The sequence below is a fragment of the Hippocampus guttulatus genome, chromosome 3, assembly GCF_054856545.1.
Source record: "Hippocampus guttulatus isolate MCC_2025c chromosome 3, RoL_Hgut_1.0, whole genome shotgun sequence".
Lineage (NCBI taxonomy): Eukaryota > Metazoa > Chordata > Actinopteri > Syngnathiformes > Syngnathidae > Hippocampus > Hippocampus guttulatus.
The window spans coordinates 15,594,405-15,606,909 of record NC_141263.1 but is presented as its reverse complement, the minus strand read 5'-3'; the positions used below and the strand labels follow the sequence as shown (position 1 = coordinate 15,606,909).

Below are 12,505 nucleotides of genomic sequence, written 5' to 3'. Positions count from 1 at the left end.
CCCTAGCACTCCAGAGACTGACGAGAGAGTTCTGTTGGTAACTCTGGCACTTTTACCATCAAAATGTGATGGATTGTTTACTATGTGGAGAGAAGTTTTACTGTGTTTGTCTCAGTGTGATCAGTTCTCCTTCAAATGCAGTATAGTGCCATGGGTGTCCGTATCAGAATCACTCAGTCACCATGATAATGTATCAGAAAAATGAAAACTCAGAGGTCATATTAGAAGTGGACAAATAGTTGCACACATTCTCTTACATTGTGTTTCCTTCTCCTTTCATAGCATATTTTTTCATTGGATGTGCAATCAACCTTCTTCCATCATGTGTTAAGGGTTTGCTGTTCTACTAGTTTGCTGATCGATTTTGTCCAGTTATTAATCAGTTTTGTTCTGTTTAATTGGAGTAATTCCACTGTCGGCTACTACATGATGGCCCACTATTGGGTTGAACACTGTAAATTTGAAACAAGTGTGAAAGGAAGAGATTAGTGAACATCATGATCCTCTCCCATCCTGCTTTTTATGCCTACAGAAAGCAACAGCTGCAGGTTCATTTTCTCATTATATGTGTGTGTGTGTGTGTGTGTGTGTGTGTGTGTGTGTGTGTGTGCGCATGTGTGTTTGGGCAATCAGTTTCTAGTGTTTAATTTACATCACTTTTGGCTGGAAAAAAACTCTTCATGATCCCGTTGCCGAGTAGCTTGATTGCTGACTGTTTGTGGTCCTGAAAAACAATCACAGAGAAAAGCATGCAGGTTCATGAAGTCTTAATTTATGCATAATTTGTTTATTAAGTAGATTATTTATTGGGGTAGTAAGTCAGCACTAAATGGCTTATCAATTATAGTTAACAGTTAGAGTTTTATAGCTTGTCACATTTATGGTCCAATAAAATGTCTTCCTTCGACTAAGGAAGTTGTTGGATTTAGTAAGTAACAAATGTGAAAAAATAAATAACAGTGAAAGTCAAATTGCTCATCATTATCACTACCGGTTAAATGACGTGAACTGACTGCAAACTTAAGATAAGGTAGTGAAATGTCGTTAGACATATCTAAACATAAGTAGTACTGAACTATTTGGAAAAAAAGAAAACATCCATTGCAGCCAAGTCGATGGCATTGCAGCAGCAGAAGGCTTTAAGGGTTACTCTTTTGATGGATTTAACATTTCTCATATTGCAGATACTAAAGAGAGTCTAACACATATGTGTCTAAGATGAAATAACCAAAAATTATTTATGGTTGCTTGAAAATGGCTGGATATATTTTAAGATATTGAAAAACCTCCATAAAAAGTAAATTTATAAAACTTCCCTCAGGTTAAGTACTTTCATTGCCATAAGAGATAAGACTATTAAAACACATCAGCATCTGGAAGCAGCCCAACGTAATCCCAATCGATTCTGATGGGAAGACACATTGCGACATTCTTGTCTAAGTTTTGGACATTAACAGCCGCAAAACAGAACATTTGCAGAAGAACATACGTTGCTGGTATTGGATGAAATGGAAAGTGTGTCTTTGTCCAGCTGCAGAGCAGGAGGAGGTTCTTGGGAGCCCAGCTGCTCCAACGCTGTCTTCAGAATCAACCTCTGGATCTCCAGCTTGGCCCTCCTGCCTTGAGACAGCGCTACCTGCTGCCGAAACTCCTCCAGAGCTTGTCTCTTGCTCAGCTGGTACACTCTGCATGTAATATCGCAGTGGATTTAATGAATAGAAAATGAATAATACTTAAATGGGATAAAGACGTGAATGCCATGAGACAATGCGATCTACAGAAAGTGAAGGGGGACTAGTTTGATCTTTTCCTTGGTAATTTGATCTGTTGGGAACCTAAAATGAGGGTAAAAGTGTAAAAAAAAAAAAAAAAAGCCCAAAAGCATCCAGTGGGTTATATCAGCAGTTGTCATGCACCTTTCCACACATTTATTTTCATCTGTGGCAATTAAAAAAGAAATTATGAGTGCCCCCACTTACTCAGCTCAATTCACTTCACAACACACAACAAGCAGCAATTTGGCGGTTACTAAAAAATCTTCCCTAAAAAAGCGGCTTCAAGATGTTTAATGGCACTATCAGTTGAAATTTTCGGTCAAATAAAGTGCAGAGGTACCGGGTTCGATTCCAGCTCCGGCCTCCCTGTGTGGAGTTTGCATGTTCTCCCCGGGCCTGCGTGGGTTTTCTCCGGGTGCTCCGGTTTCCTCCCACATTCCAAAAAAAATATGCGTGGCAGGCTGATTGAACACTCTATATTGTCCCTAGGTGTGAGTGTGAGCGTGGATGGTTGTTCGTCTCTGTGTGCCCTGCGATTGGCTGGCAACTGATTCAGGGTGTCCCCCGCCTACTGCCCGGAGACAGCTGGGATAGGCTCCAGCACCCCCCGCGACCCTAGTGAGGATCAAGCGGTTCGGAAGATGAATGAATGAATGAAGAAACCACATCAATTTGCCTTGAAGTCTGCTATCTTAATGCTAACAAAAGTGGGAAAGTGGCAAGTGAATAGCTTCAGTGATGTGGATTACAAGTATTTAAGCAACGAGTATTTCATCACAAACAGTGGTGCAACACATGCAGACAGACAATGCTGTGCCCCCCGGGAAAAAAGTAAAAACTTGAAAATACTGACGCTTATTAAAAATGCAATGACATTTTTTTTCCAGATAAAAAGGCAAAACGGGGGCAATTGGGTTCAGAATAAATACTTCGAATATGCAAGGGGTTTCATGAATAACGACAAAGGATCAACCCCCCCCCCCAAAAAAATCTTTTTAAATCAGCGTATAGGTGAATCTGAAAATGCTGAAGCACAAATACATGGGTGTCCACTATCTAACAATACTTGCAGGCATGTATTCCTTATCACCTGCAAAGAACAACTAACATTACTGTAGTTTACCGAGGGTCTGAGACCATCTCCATGTATACTGTATTTGTATGTGTGTATTACAGCGCCCCCAGGCGGCTAGGGCACCAGAAGAAGCACACTGCCCAATGAATTGAAGAAAAAAAAATTGATTTCTTTACATTCTATTTAAAGACGTCATGATTTTATGAAGTACAATATTATTTTTCTTATTAAAATGGACTAACAGAGAAAATGCAGCAAAAGAAGTGACTGAAATGTGAAATGCAGGAACGCTGCAGCCCCTGGACATTACACTTGCATTTTTTTCCCATGAAGGGAAAGAAAGGGCTACTTATTGTGGATTCATTTCTGTTAACATCACGCTAGAGTTGCTCAACTCTAGATTTATTTGAAAATACAATTGATAAAATATTATCCCCTTCAATTTCTGGTTCTATTCAGCTAGTGTAGAAATACTGTAATAGAATTGCTTGATCCGCACTGCTTTATGGGTTCCTCGACCACAAAGTTTTGTCATAATCAGTTATGCAGTTTACTGTATGTGATCTCCCTCTCCAAACATAAACTCTCAGCGCTCTCTAGGAGGTAATTCATTGTCTATTGGAAACAATTTACAGGACGAATGAGCCACACAAGACAGGACTACGCAGACATCCATATGTTCTATTGACAAGTGGGATCAATAAAAGAGGCTTCTGCTTTGGCTGCAGCTTCACAACTTCAACATGCTGCAGACCCCGAAGCATAAAGTTCCGCTACTGTTTGGGATATTTCCATCATTAGTGTTCAAGCGCTAATACTATAAAAAAACATGATCAGGTCTATGATATGCTGTATTATAAAAGCAAATTCTGTCTCATATAGTTTACAATTCAATTAAATTCTGTTAAATATGAATAAGATGCCATTGTGTAGCCGTGGTATAATTATGTTCATGGAATTAGGAAATAAAACCAGAAAAAAAAACAAGAACAAAAAAAAAACCTTTACTCTGTTGTATTGAAATGACATATCCACTTACATATTTACGATACATTTTGCCCGTCTTTAAATACATCCATGAGGTCAGTTGAGAACTTGATCATGGCGGAAGCCAGCAATATAGTACTTCATCACATTAACAGCATTGCTTTATTGTAATCAATGAAGCGCTGACAGCTCCTGGGATCACAGTTAATAAGTTCCTGTGAGCTCACCGAACTCTGATAGTGGCCAGCGCAATGTGTACAGGATTTGTCTTTGCGGCAAGCAAACGACGTGAGAGTTCACCCTCACCTGCGGTCCACTCACCTCTGGCCCTTCCTGACCACTCCTCTCTCCACTTCCAACTCAAGCTCCAGCTGTTCCACCGAAACCTGCTGGCAGCTCAGTGAACGGCTCAGCTCCAGCAGCTCCTCCTCCACTGTCGTCTGCCTGCGACCCAGGAAACAGACAGACGACCCGAATCAGAAAGAGTAGAATGTTAACATTTGCGTTTCTGTGAATGGATACTCAACTTTTTTTGCTTTTTTTAGATATTTTGAATAAATAAGCAGACATTGTCTTTTTTTTGCGTTCGTGTGTGTGCACGTGTGTGTATGAGAATGCATAGTCAAATGTTTAAACATATGAGATGTTAATGGATCGTAATAAATGTGATAAATGTCCAGTCTGTGTGCCTGTGAATATTTACTTGTGCTGGATGGTCTCCAGTGTCAAGTCGTTCAACTGGACTTGGTGAGGATTTAAATTCTCCGTGTTCTCTAAAAGACTGCAGTCGAATTCCGCACAAACAGGTACCTCCCCGGTAGAACTGTAAAAACAAACACACACACACACACACACACACACACGCACGCACACACACACACACACACGCACACACACACACACACACACACAGACACACACACACACACACACACACACACACACACGTGAATTTCGCTGTTGCCAGGCTTGTTTGTGTGCCCACTTTATAGTTAAAAAAAATCCCCAGGCAGTACCTGTTCTGTTGGATGAAGCTCTCGTACTCTGTGAGAGGATCGATGGATGTAATGGCGGTGGACATTTCCCGGTGGATGTGTACCACTTCTCCATGAAGCAAGGAGGAAATGTCAAAATATTCCTGCAGGATCTCCTTTCTACCATAAAACAAGATTTTTGATGTGCTCCCCGCCACAATCACCCCCCCCCCCCCCAAAAAAATTGTCACACACAACAAAATAATCTCTGTGATCCCCAAAACACTTTTATGAAACAAACGTCTCATGTCGCCACCAACAACAACATCAACTCTCATGCTCACCAAACATTCTCTCACTCACCCCTCCAAAATAAAAATCACTAAAATACTCTAACACACTAAAACATCTTCAGTCTTGTCAAAAAACGTCTCATGTTCACCAAAAAAAATCCTTCTCACATAAAATATAAAACCGGTCACATTCAATGAAAAACTCTTAAATTTACCAAAAATCCAAAATCCTCTCATATTCATACAAAAGCCTACACATACACCAAAAGCATTTTTCTCAAAGTAAAACACCTTACACAATAATGAAATAAACTCACACACAGTCAAAAACGTATGACACTCACCAAAAAACCCATACCCACAAAAAATCTCTCCCATTCAAAAACCTCTCACACTCACCAAAATACCCCTCTCTCTCACTCTCACTCTCTCTCACACACACACACACTAAAACTCTCACACTAAAAAAAAACCTCTCATAGCAAAATCAAAAGAACCTTACACTTACCCCTACAAAATCTCTCACAGGTATCAAAAACATCTCACACACATCACAAAATCTTCTGACAAAAAGAAAAAGAAATACTCTGTCACAGGAGGAAAAAAGATTGCATTTTTGTCTAAGTGAGAAAATCATGTGAGAGTTAATGGTGTGTGTGTGTGAAAAGAAGCTGAAAAAGGCAGCCTAGACCATCATTTTCAGATTGTGCATTTGCTGCAAACAGGGTGGGAGAGAATGACAAATATCTTACATGATCAGCACCATCTCCTGCTGCAGAGTTTGCAGTGCATTCAGCAGATCCGGCTGGATGTGAGCGTGGTGCTGCTGCTGGTAGACTTGAGCGGCACGCACTGACAGCACATATTCATTGTGCACTTTGTGCAGTTTCATCGTGGCCTTGACACATCGCTCCTTTGCTCTGTCACGCTCCCTATCTGAAAGCGTACAAATACAGCGGTGCCATGAGATTCATGGCTTTGTTGCTTGCTAGCCTGTCTATGGTATTTCCCATTATGCAATAGCATTAAGCTAAAAGATGTGAAGGCAAAGTTATGCCTTCTTTGTTCTATGTTTACTTTGACAGTATACTTCAACCGTGAGTAGCATTAAATAGATTGAACCCTCTTTTTTGAAGAATTGTTCACTACATGACGAACACTCAACAACAACAAAAATCTTACATACAATGAAAAAAACCACACACAATACAAAAAAACCTCTCACACTTAACGGGAATATTTCTCACTCACCAAATTCAAACTCACACGCAAACTCTCTTCAACAAAAACTCATACACGCTAAAAAAAACACGCAAAAAAAACCTCTCTCTCTCTCTCACCCACTGCCCACGCAGACACAGAAACACACACACACACACACACACACACAAACTTCTATCACAAAAATCCTCTCACATTCACCAAAAATACCTCTCACAAAACATCAAAAACACACAGACCAAAATAATTCTCAAACATCTTAAAAAATATATCAGGCATTCACCAAAAAAACTACTCTCACTCACAAACCTCACACACTCAAAAATAAATCTCTTACTTACCCAAAACCTCTCACACATGCCAAATTAGCTCAAACATTCACCAAAATACCTTTTGCTCAAACCAAGATACCTTTCAAATGCACAAAAAATATCACACTCAAACCCCCCTCCCCCCAAAAAACTATTGCACTCTCAAATACATTTGTTTATATCTTGAAGCCTTTTTTAACAAGAATTGTTCATTTTCGACCAGACTGCTGCTTGTTGTGAAAAAAGATGAGTTCACTACCACCATTAAGTGCTCATATCGAAAACAATCATCCAAATGACGGCTCGTGTATCAATTTTTTGACACACTGTGAATGGTATGAGAGGCGAAGGCAAAATAAAAGTGTTGACCTTTACTGGCATCCTGGAACTTCCTCTTTGCCTGAGCAGCGTCTCTTGCCGCCTGTCTGTAGCTGCACTTCAGCCTGTCCAGCTCTGTTTCAGTGGCCTGCAGCAACCAAACAACATCTTTTAAACACTCAAACACAGCAAGAAAATACATTCACTGACCACGGCATTCAGCACAATACAATGAGATCCAAAACGAGAGTTGTATAAATTTCTGTATGTATGAGAATAACTTAAAATACTCTCCTCTCGAATATTCGTAACACAGCATTCGTGAGTTCATGATATGCTTTTATTTTTCTAACCTATCCACCGTTATTTGCTGAAAAAACTTCCGCCATATTAATATAAAATGCACCGCCTGGTTGCATCTTGTGCTAAGCAGTTAAAAACAAGAACAAATATGTTTTCAAAAAGCGAATATGAGGCTTGATTAACCACTTTGGACAACATTTTGTTTAGCTAAAGTGCGATCCAAGTCAACTCCATTTGCCATTTACCATTTTGATCAAATTGGACTTGGAAATATGGACAATTTGTGGACTATTATGAGGTGATTTTCAACAAAAGTACAATTCAACTATTTGAATGGATTCGGGATTTGGTGGTTAAATGGTCAACAAATATGCAGATGGAGATTTGACCTACGAGTTCAGGCTCTAGTACTGTAGATCTTAGTTAATGCTGAGATTTTAGTGAGATCCAACAGGAGGTGCTGCGACAAAAAGGAATTTAGATTGAATATATTATTATTGTACATGTATTGTGATATTGTCTGCCTACGTGTGTTGCTTCACCGTTTGTGTTCAAATATTTGTTTCTAAAAAGGATTTAAACACGGTGAATGCCAAAGCTATCCGTTAGCTTGGCCATGGCCTTTTCTATTATGTGTTCGCATTAAGCAAGGACATTTCTCAGGCAAAGTTATTGTTTGGAATCTACAACTTGTAATTCTGTTTGTTGTATGTTCAGTATCAGGAGTAGTAGAGTGAGCATAAAGCGTGAGTAAAATATCTATTTTTGGTGTACATCTGTTTGGTGTTTATTGTTTTATTGCTATTGTTGTTGTTTGCCCCGTCTTGCAAAAGGCACAGCATGGATAATTCTTTCTTTCTTTCATTCTTTCTTTCTTTTTTTTAAGGGGGTTTGATGGGCACAAATGATTGTAGTGGCAAAATGGTGGATAGCAAATAATGGTCTCACAAATAAGTGGTGTGACCAGGAAAAATAATTGCGTTGATCTCTATCATTCCAGCCCCGAGCAAGGCAAAACTGGATTTCCTTTGAGACATTTCATAACAGGTCATGAATACAATTTCTTGTCTATGCTCTTCAGTGCAGTGATGTATGATTGGAGTGCAATAGAAAATCGGGAGCAAAATAAATGGAAGAGTGGGGCACTAAAAAGTATAGTCTCTGCAAGAACTTCGAGCCAGAAGAGGTACTGTACCGAAGAGTGTTTTCAGGTATCGGCACTTTATTTTGCTGAAGCCGAAGCAAATAAAGTATAACTTTAAGGCTATCCAGTATGGTAATGGCATTATTGTTAGGTTTGATTAATCAATAGTGTATTCTGCGTTTGAAATCTGATAAGGTAGTGGACCAAAAGTGGAAGTATATTTATGCCTCTCATCGGATGCAGCTACTGATAGATCGGGTACTCCACTTTGCCATTACGATTTGAGTGTATTTCCCACCATTTATTTTTGTGTGTAAATGCGAATAGGTGAATTTAATGACTGAATAAATATTATGTAAAGTGTACCTTTTTTTTGACCATATGTGATGTCAGTGTGCTAGCAAATACATAGCTAAATGTATTTTTTGTGTTGAATGATTTAACGACTGAATGCAGCCATGTTTGTAACATGGGGAAATAATTGTGTACATGCGAGATGCATGGTGTTGATGCTATGTGATCCCCTTTGTTTTAATTGCTTTGCCATCATCTCGTGGCATCTGTACCCAATAACAAAGCCCCTTAAAGAAAAGGCATCAATTATTCACAGATTTTCGATATTTGCATCACGGCTTGTTCCTATTCCTCATCAATAGCATAGATTCACTGGATTGCTGCTCAGCCTTACATCAAATTCATTCAATACAAATCATAAGTATTTGAGAAGATTCATGCAGTTTAAAAGAGGGAGCATGAGTGTGATATGACTCAGGAAGCGGGCAACACGGCCGCGGTGGTGAGGCATGAAATGTGAGCGATAAGAGGAAATGCTCAGACCATCTGATACCCATCAGCATGTTCACTCAGTTGCTTTTGCAAGTTTACAAATGTAGTCTGCGTGTACAGTACCAAAGGTGACGCCTTGGAATTAAATCATTCCAACAGCTTCTTTCCATTTGTCGTTAACTTCTTAAAAGGTTGACTCTTGAGTTCATAGTGACACTTTAGCTATCTTGCGTGTCACTGAAGTGCCATTATAAGTGTTGTCATCGTTGTCACTGTGTATCATTTACACAATACAGTTCCATTTCGAAGGCTGCCCGATGGGCGACTGGTTAGCACATCCGCCTCACAGTGCAGAGATCTTCCCGTGTGGACTTTGCATGTTCTCCTCGTGCCAGTGTAGGTTTTCTCTGGATACTCCGGTTTCCTCACACATTCCATAAAGATGCACGGCAGGTTAACGGCACACTCTAAATTGTCCCTAGGTGTGATTGTGAGCGCGAATAGTTGTTCGTCTATGTGTGATTGACTGGCAATCAGTTCAGGGTGTCCCACGCCTACTGCCCAAAGACAGCTGGGATAGGCTCCAGCACATCCGTGCCCCTCGTGAGGGTAAGCGGTTTAGAAAATGGATGGATGGGAGTTCAATTTGATCGGGATTACCGCATGATTGCACACATTATATTGCTAATGGCTCTGCGTATTATACATTTGTGTTTACCCTAAATGTCTATTTTGTTAGTTTTGCTACAGTAGTACAGCAGGGGTACTCAATACAACGCCTAAAGTCACAAATCACTGACACATTTTTCAAGGAGTTAAAGGTCTGTTTATCGAAGTCGGTCAGGTCACGTGTGAAGCGAGAGAAAAAAGTAATCAAATACAAATTGGTAAGTGAACCAAAACATGGGATAAATAATAAGAATGCAATGAGCAGACTTACAAAAGAATGAACAATGTTAAGTTTCTGTTAAGCAACATTGACATAGTTCACACATCACTACCCGTAGTATGCTCTTATTCTGAAAGACAAAGCATAGCACTTTCCGGTAGTGAAGTAGCTTACTGATCCATGCTCATAACTAATAACCATCACGTAAAACACTATAATAATGCATTCTGGTTCAACAAGTAATACAGTAATGCTAATGCTAACAAAGGAGTTGTGTGTTACTCCCCTTGTATGAGAGTGACTAGCTACCGGAGCCAAATGCCTTGCGTGTTTTGAAAATACTTGGCCAATAATGATGATTTTGATCGGGATTCTGACCCTGATACATGTGTTTGACTTGAGTGTCTGTCATCCACCTTGCTGAGCTCCTGCCTCAGGAGGCTCCACTGCTCTGTGAAGTTTTTGCGGAGCTGCTGTTTGTCTCGGATGAGCAGCGTCAATTTGCTGACGGGTCCGTTTAGCAGCTCTTCAGAACACCTCCTCATCAGCTGGCTCAGAAGGTCTGTCTGAGACACCAGAGCCACCCAGGACTGAGGGCAGATAAGCAAAAGTAGGATTACGACATTGCATCTACAACCGGGATAGTTTAGAAGAAAATTTTCAACAGATTAGCGACGGTAGCGTAGTTTCTGGGCAGGCTAGATTTTGCAGCATTGCAGCAATTTTACTATGGTGTAGGTAAGAGGTCACTTAAATGGTGTTGAAAATGTATTGGTGTCATTTATATATCACAAGACCACGGCATTGTAAACAGGGGTGTGTAGACTTTTCCATCTGCTGTACATTTCAAGCATGGCTGACTACTCCCGTCATCTGCGTATGTTGAAAAAGTTATGAACCTGTTTTGACAAAATAAGGGGTAGAATGTGCAGATTTCGGTTTATAAATGCAGGGAGTGAATGTTAAGTCACCAGAAAAATACTCAAGTGCACGTACAATAACTTCGAGTCTTTGAGATACAAGCTATCAGTATGTTTATTTGTTGCTTTGACTTGTGCACATCGATAGAAGATACAAAGGCTGTATGGTGGCAACAAATCCAACTCAATTTACAACAAGCAGCAATTTGGCAGTTAGTGACAATTCTTCAAAACAAGAGCCTTCACGCTGTTAACTGTGGTGTGGTGTGTGTGTAACTTTTTTAGTCTCCCTTTTTATTTGAATTTTTATTTAACAGGATCAATATATAAGACATTGCCTTTTAAAATTTGGATAATTATATGCATGTAAAACATCTAGCTTCAGTGTATTTGCAATTTATGTCCCCGGCAGGCTGGTACCAAATCATCCCCTGGCTTGAATATTCTCAACAGACGTATTGTTACGCTTGCAGACATTTTAGCCCGCCTAATACTGTTTTTTTCTCATCACTGTAATGTTATGACTACAATTTCAAAGTCTGAAGAAATAAAAAGTCAAATAAGATTTCGAATCTGTCTTTTTAGCCCTGGGTTGAATGTGCCCCCCCCCCATCAAAACCCCTGGCCCCAGCCCGGCCCCCTCAGTGAAATTGATCCAGAACCGCCGCTGAGTACGACCCTTCAAGTTAAGAATTTTTGCAGCTCAGGCAACTGAGTCTCTGAGTAGAGTTTCTCTAAGATAAGATAAGAAACCCTTTATTAGTCTCGCAATGGAGAAATTCCCAATTCACATGACTGTATTTTACTGCAATCCTGATCAATCTTATCCATTCTACGTAACTCTGGCCTAACTATATATTTTTTGTGCAATATTGCAGAGGGCTATATTCCCCAATTGAAAGACACATTACAAATTTTGTGTGGTCTGACCTTGTTGATCTGGCTGATGTGGTCCATTCCAGCTTCAGGCTGAGGCCGCTCCTGCTTGTCCACCATGACGGCCATGTGATGCAGCTGTACCGCAAACTCCCTGTCACTCTTGGCCCTCTGGCCCATCCATTTCTTCATGACCTCCATCATGTGAAGCTCAGAGTCTAGCAGCCTCAGCACAGCTGCATGAGCCTGAGGGCCTCGCAATTCCTCCCCAAATCCCATTTGGAGAATTTTTTTTAAACTCGGATTGTGTCCCGACAAGAGCTTTGTATTCTCCCTGCAAGTGAGACGGAAACAAAGTGGTGTGCTGTTGCAGCAGCTGCATTTGTCAAAGATAGGTTACTTCCCTGCTTCTTGTTCATGTGAAGTAGCACTTCCTCATTCGGCAGGAGTTTTGCTTGCAAGACTCATTTCACTTTTACTTCAGGAACACTACATAGTTTCAGCTTCAGTGAGCAAGTATGTTTAGCTTCATACTAACACGTGATGGCAAATGTCATAGTTGGGCGATTAAATGACATCTGTCACAGTATTATGGTTTAACCCTTAAAGGAACAGAAAATTGAACAAATAATG

At 40.2% G+C, this 12,505-nt stretch overlaps 1 protein-coding gene across 2 annotated transcripts in view; it reads right to left on the bottom strand.

The window, feature by feature from the left end:
• Positions 1-12,505, bottom strand: part of fes (FES proto-oncogene, tyrosine kinase) — a 21,817-nt gene extending 9,312 nt beyond the window's left edge. For both annotated transcript variants that reach the window (XR_015100449.1, XM_086107046.1), the window contains exons 1-9: positions 11,927-12,505; positions 10,493-10,666; positions 7,006-7,102; positions 5,857-6,040; positions 4,854-4,991; positions 4,541-4,660; positions 4,159-4,281; positions 1,490-1,685; positions 653-724 (exon numbers count right to left, since the gene is read on the bottom strand). Coding sequence is in view for 1 of the 2 variants with exons in the window: in XM_086107046.1 (XP_085963172.1) it covers positions 653-724; positions 1,490-1,685; positions 4,159-4,281; positions 4,541-4,660; positions 4,854-4,991; positions 5,857-6,040; positions 7,006-7,102; positions 10,493-10,666; positions 11,927-12,151 (1,329 nt within the window). In the remaining variant the exon portion in view is untranslated. The remainder of the gene's footprint in view (positions 1-652; positions 725-1,489; positions 1,686-4,158; positions 4,282-4,540; positions 4,661-4,853; positions 4,992-5,856; positions 6,041-7,005; positions 7,103-10,492; positions 10,667-11,926) is intronic.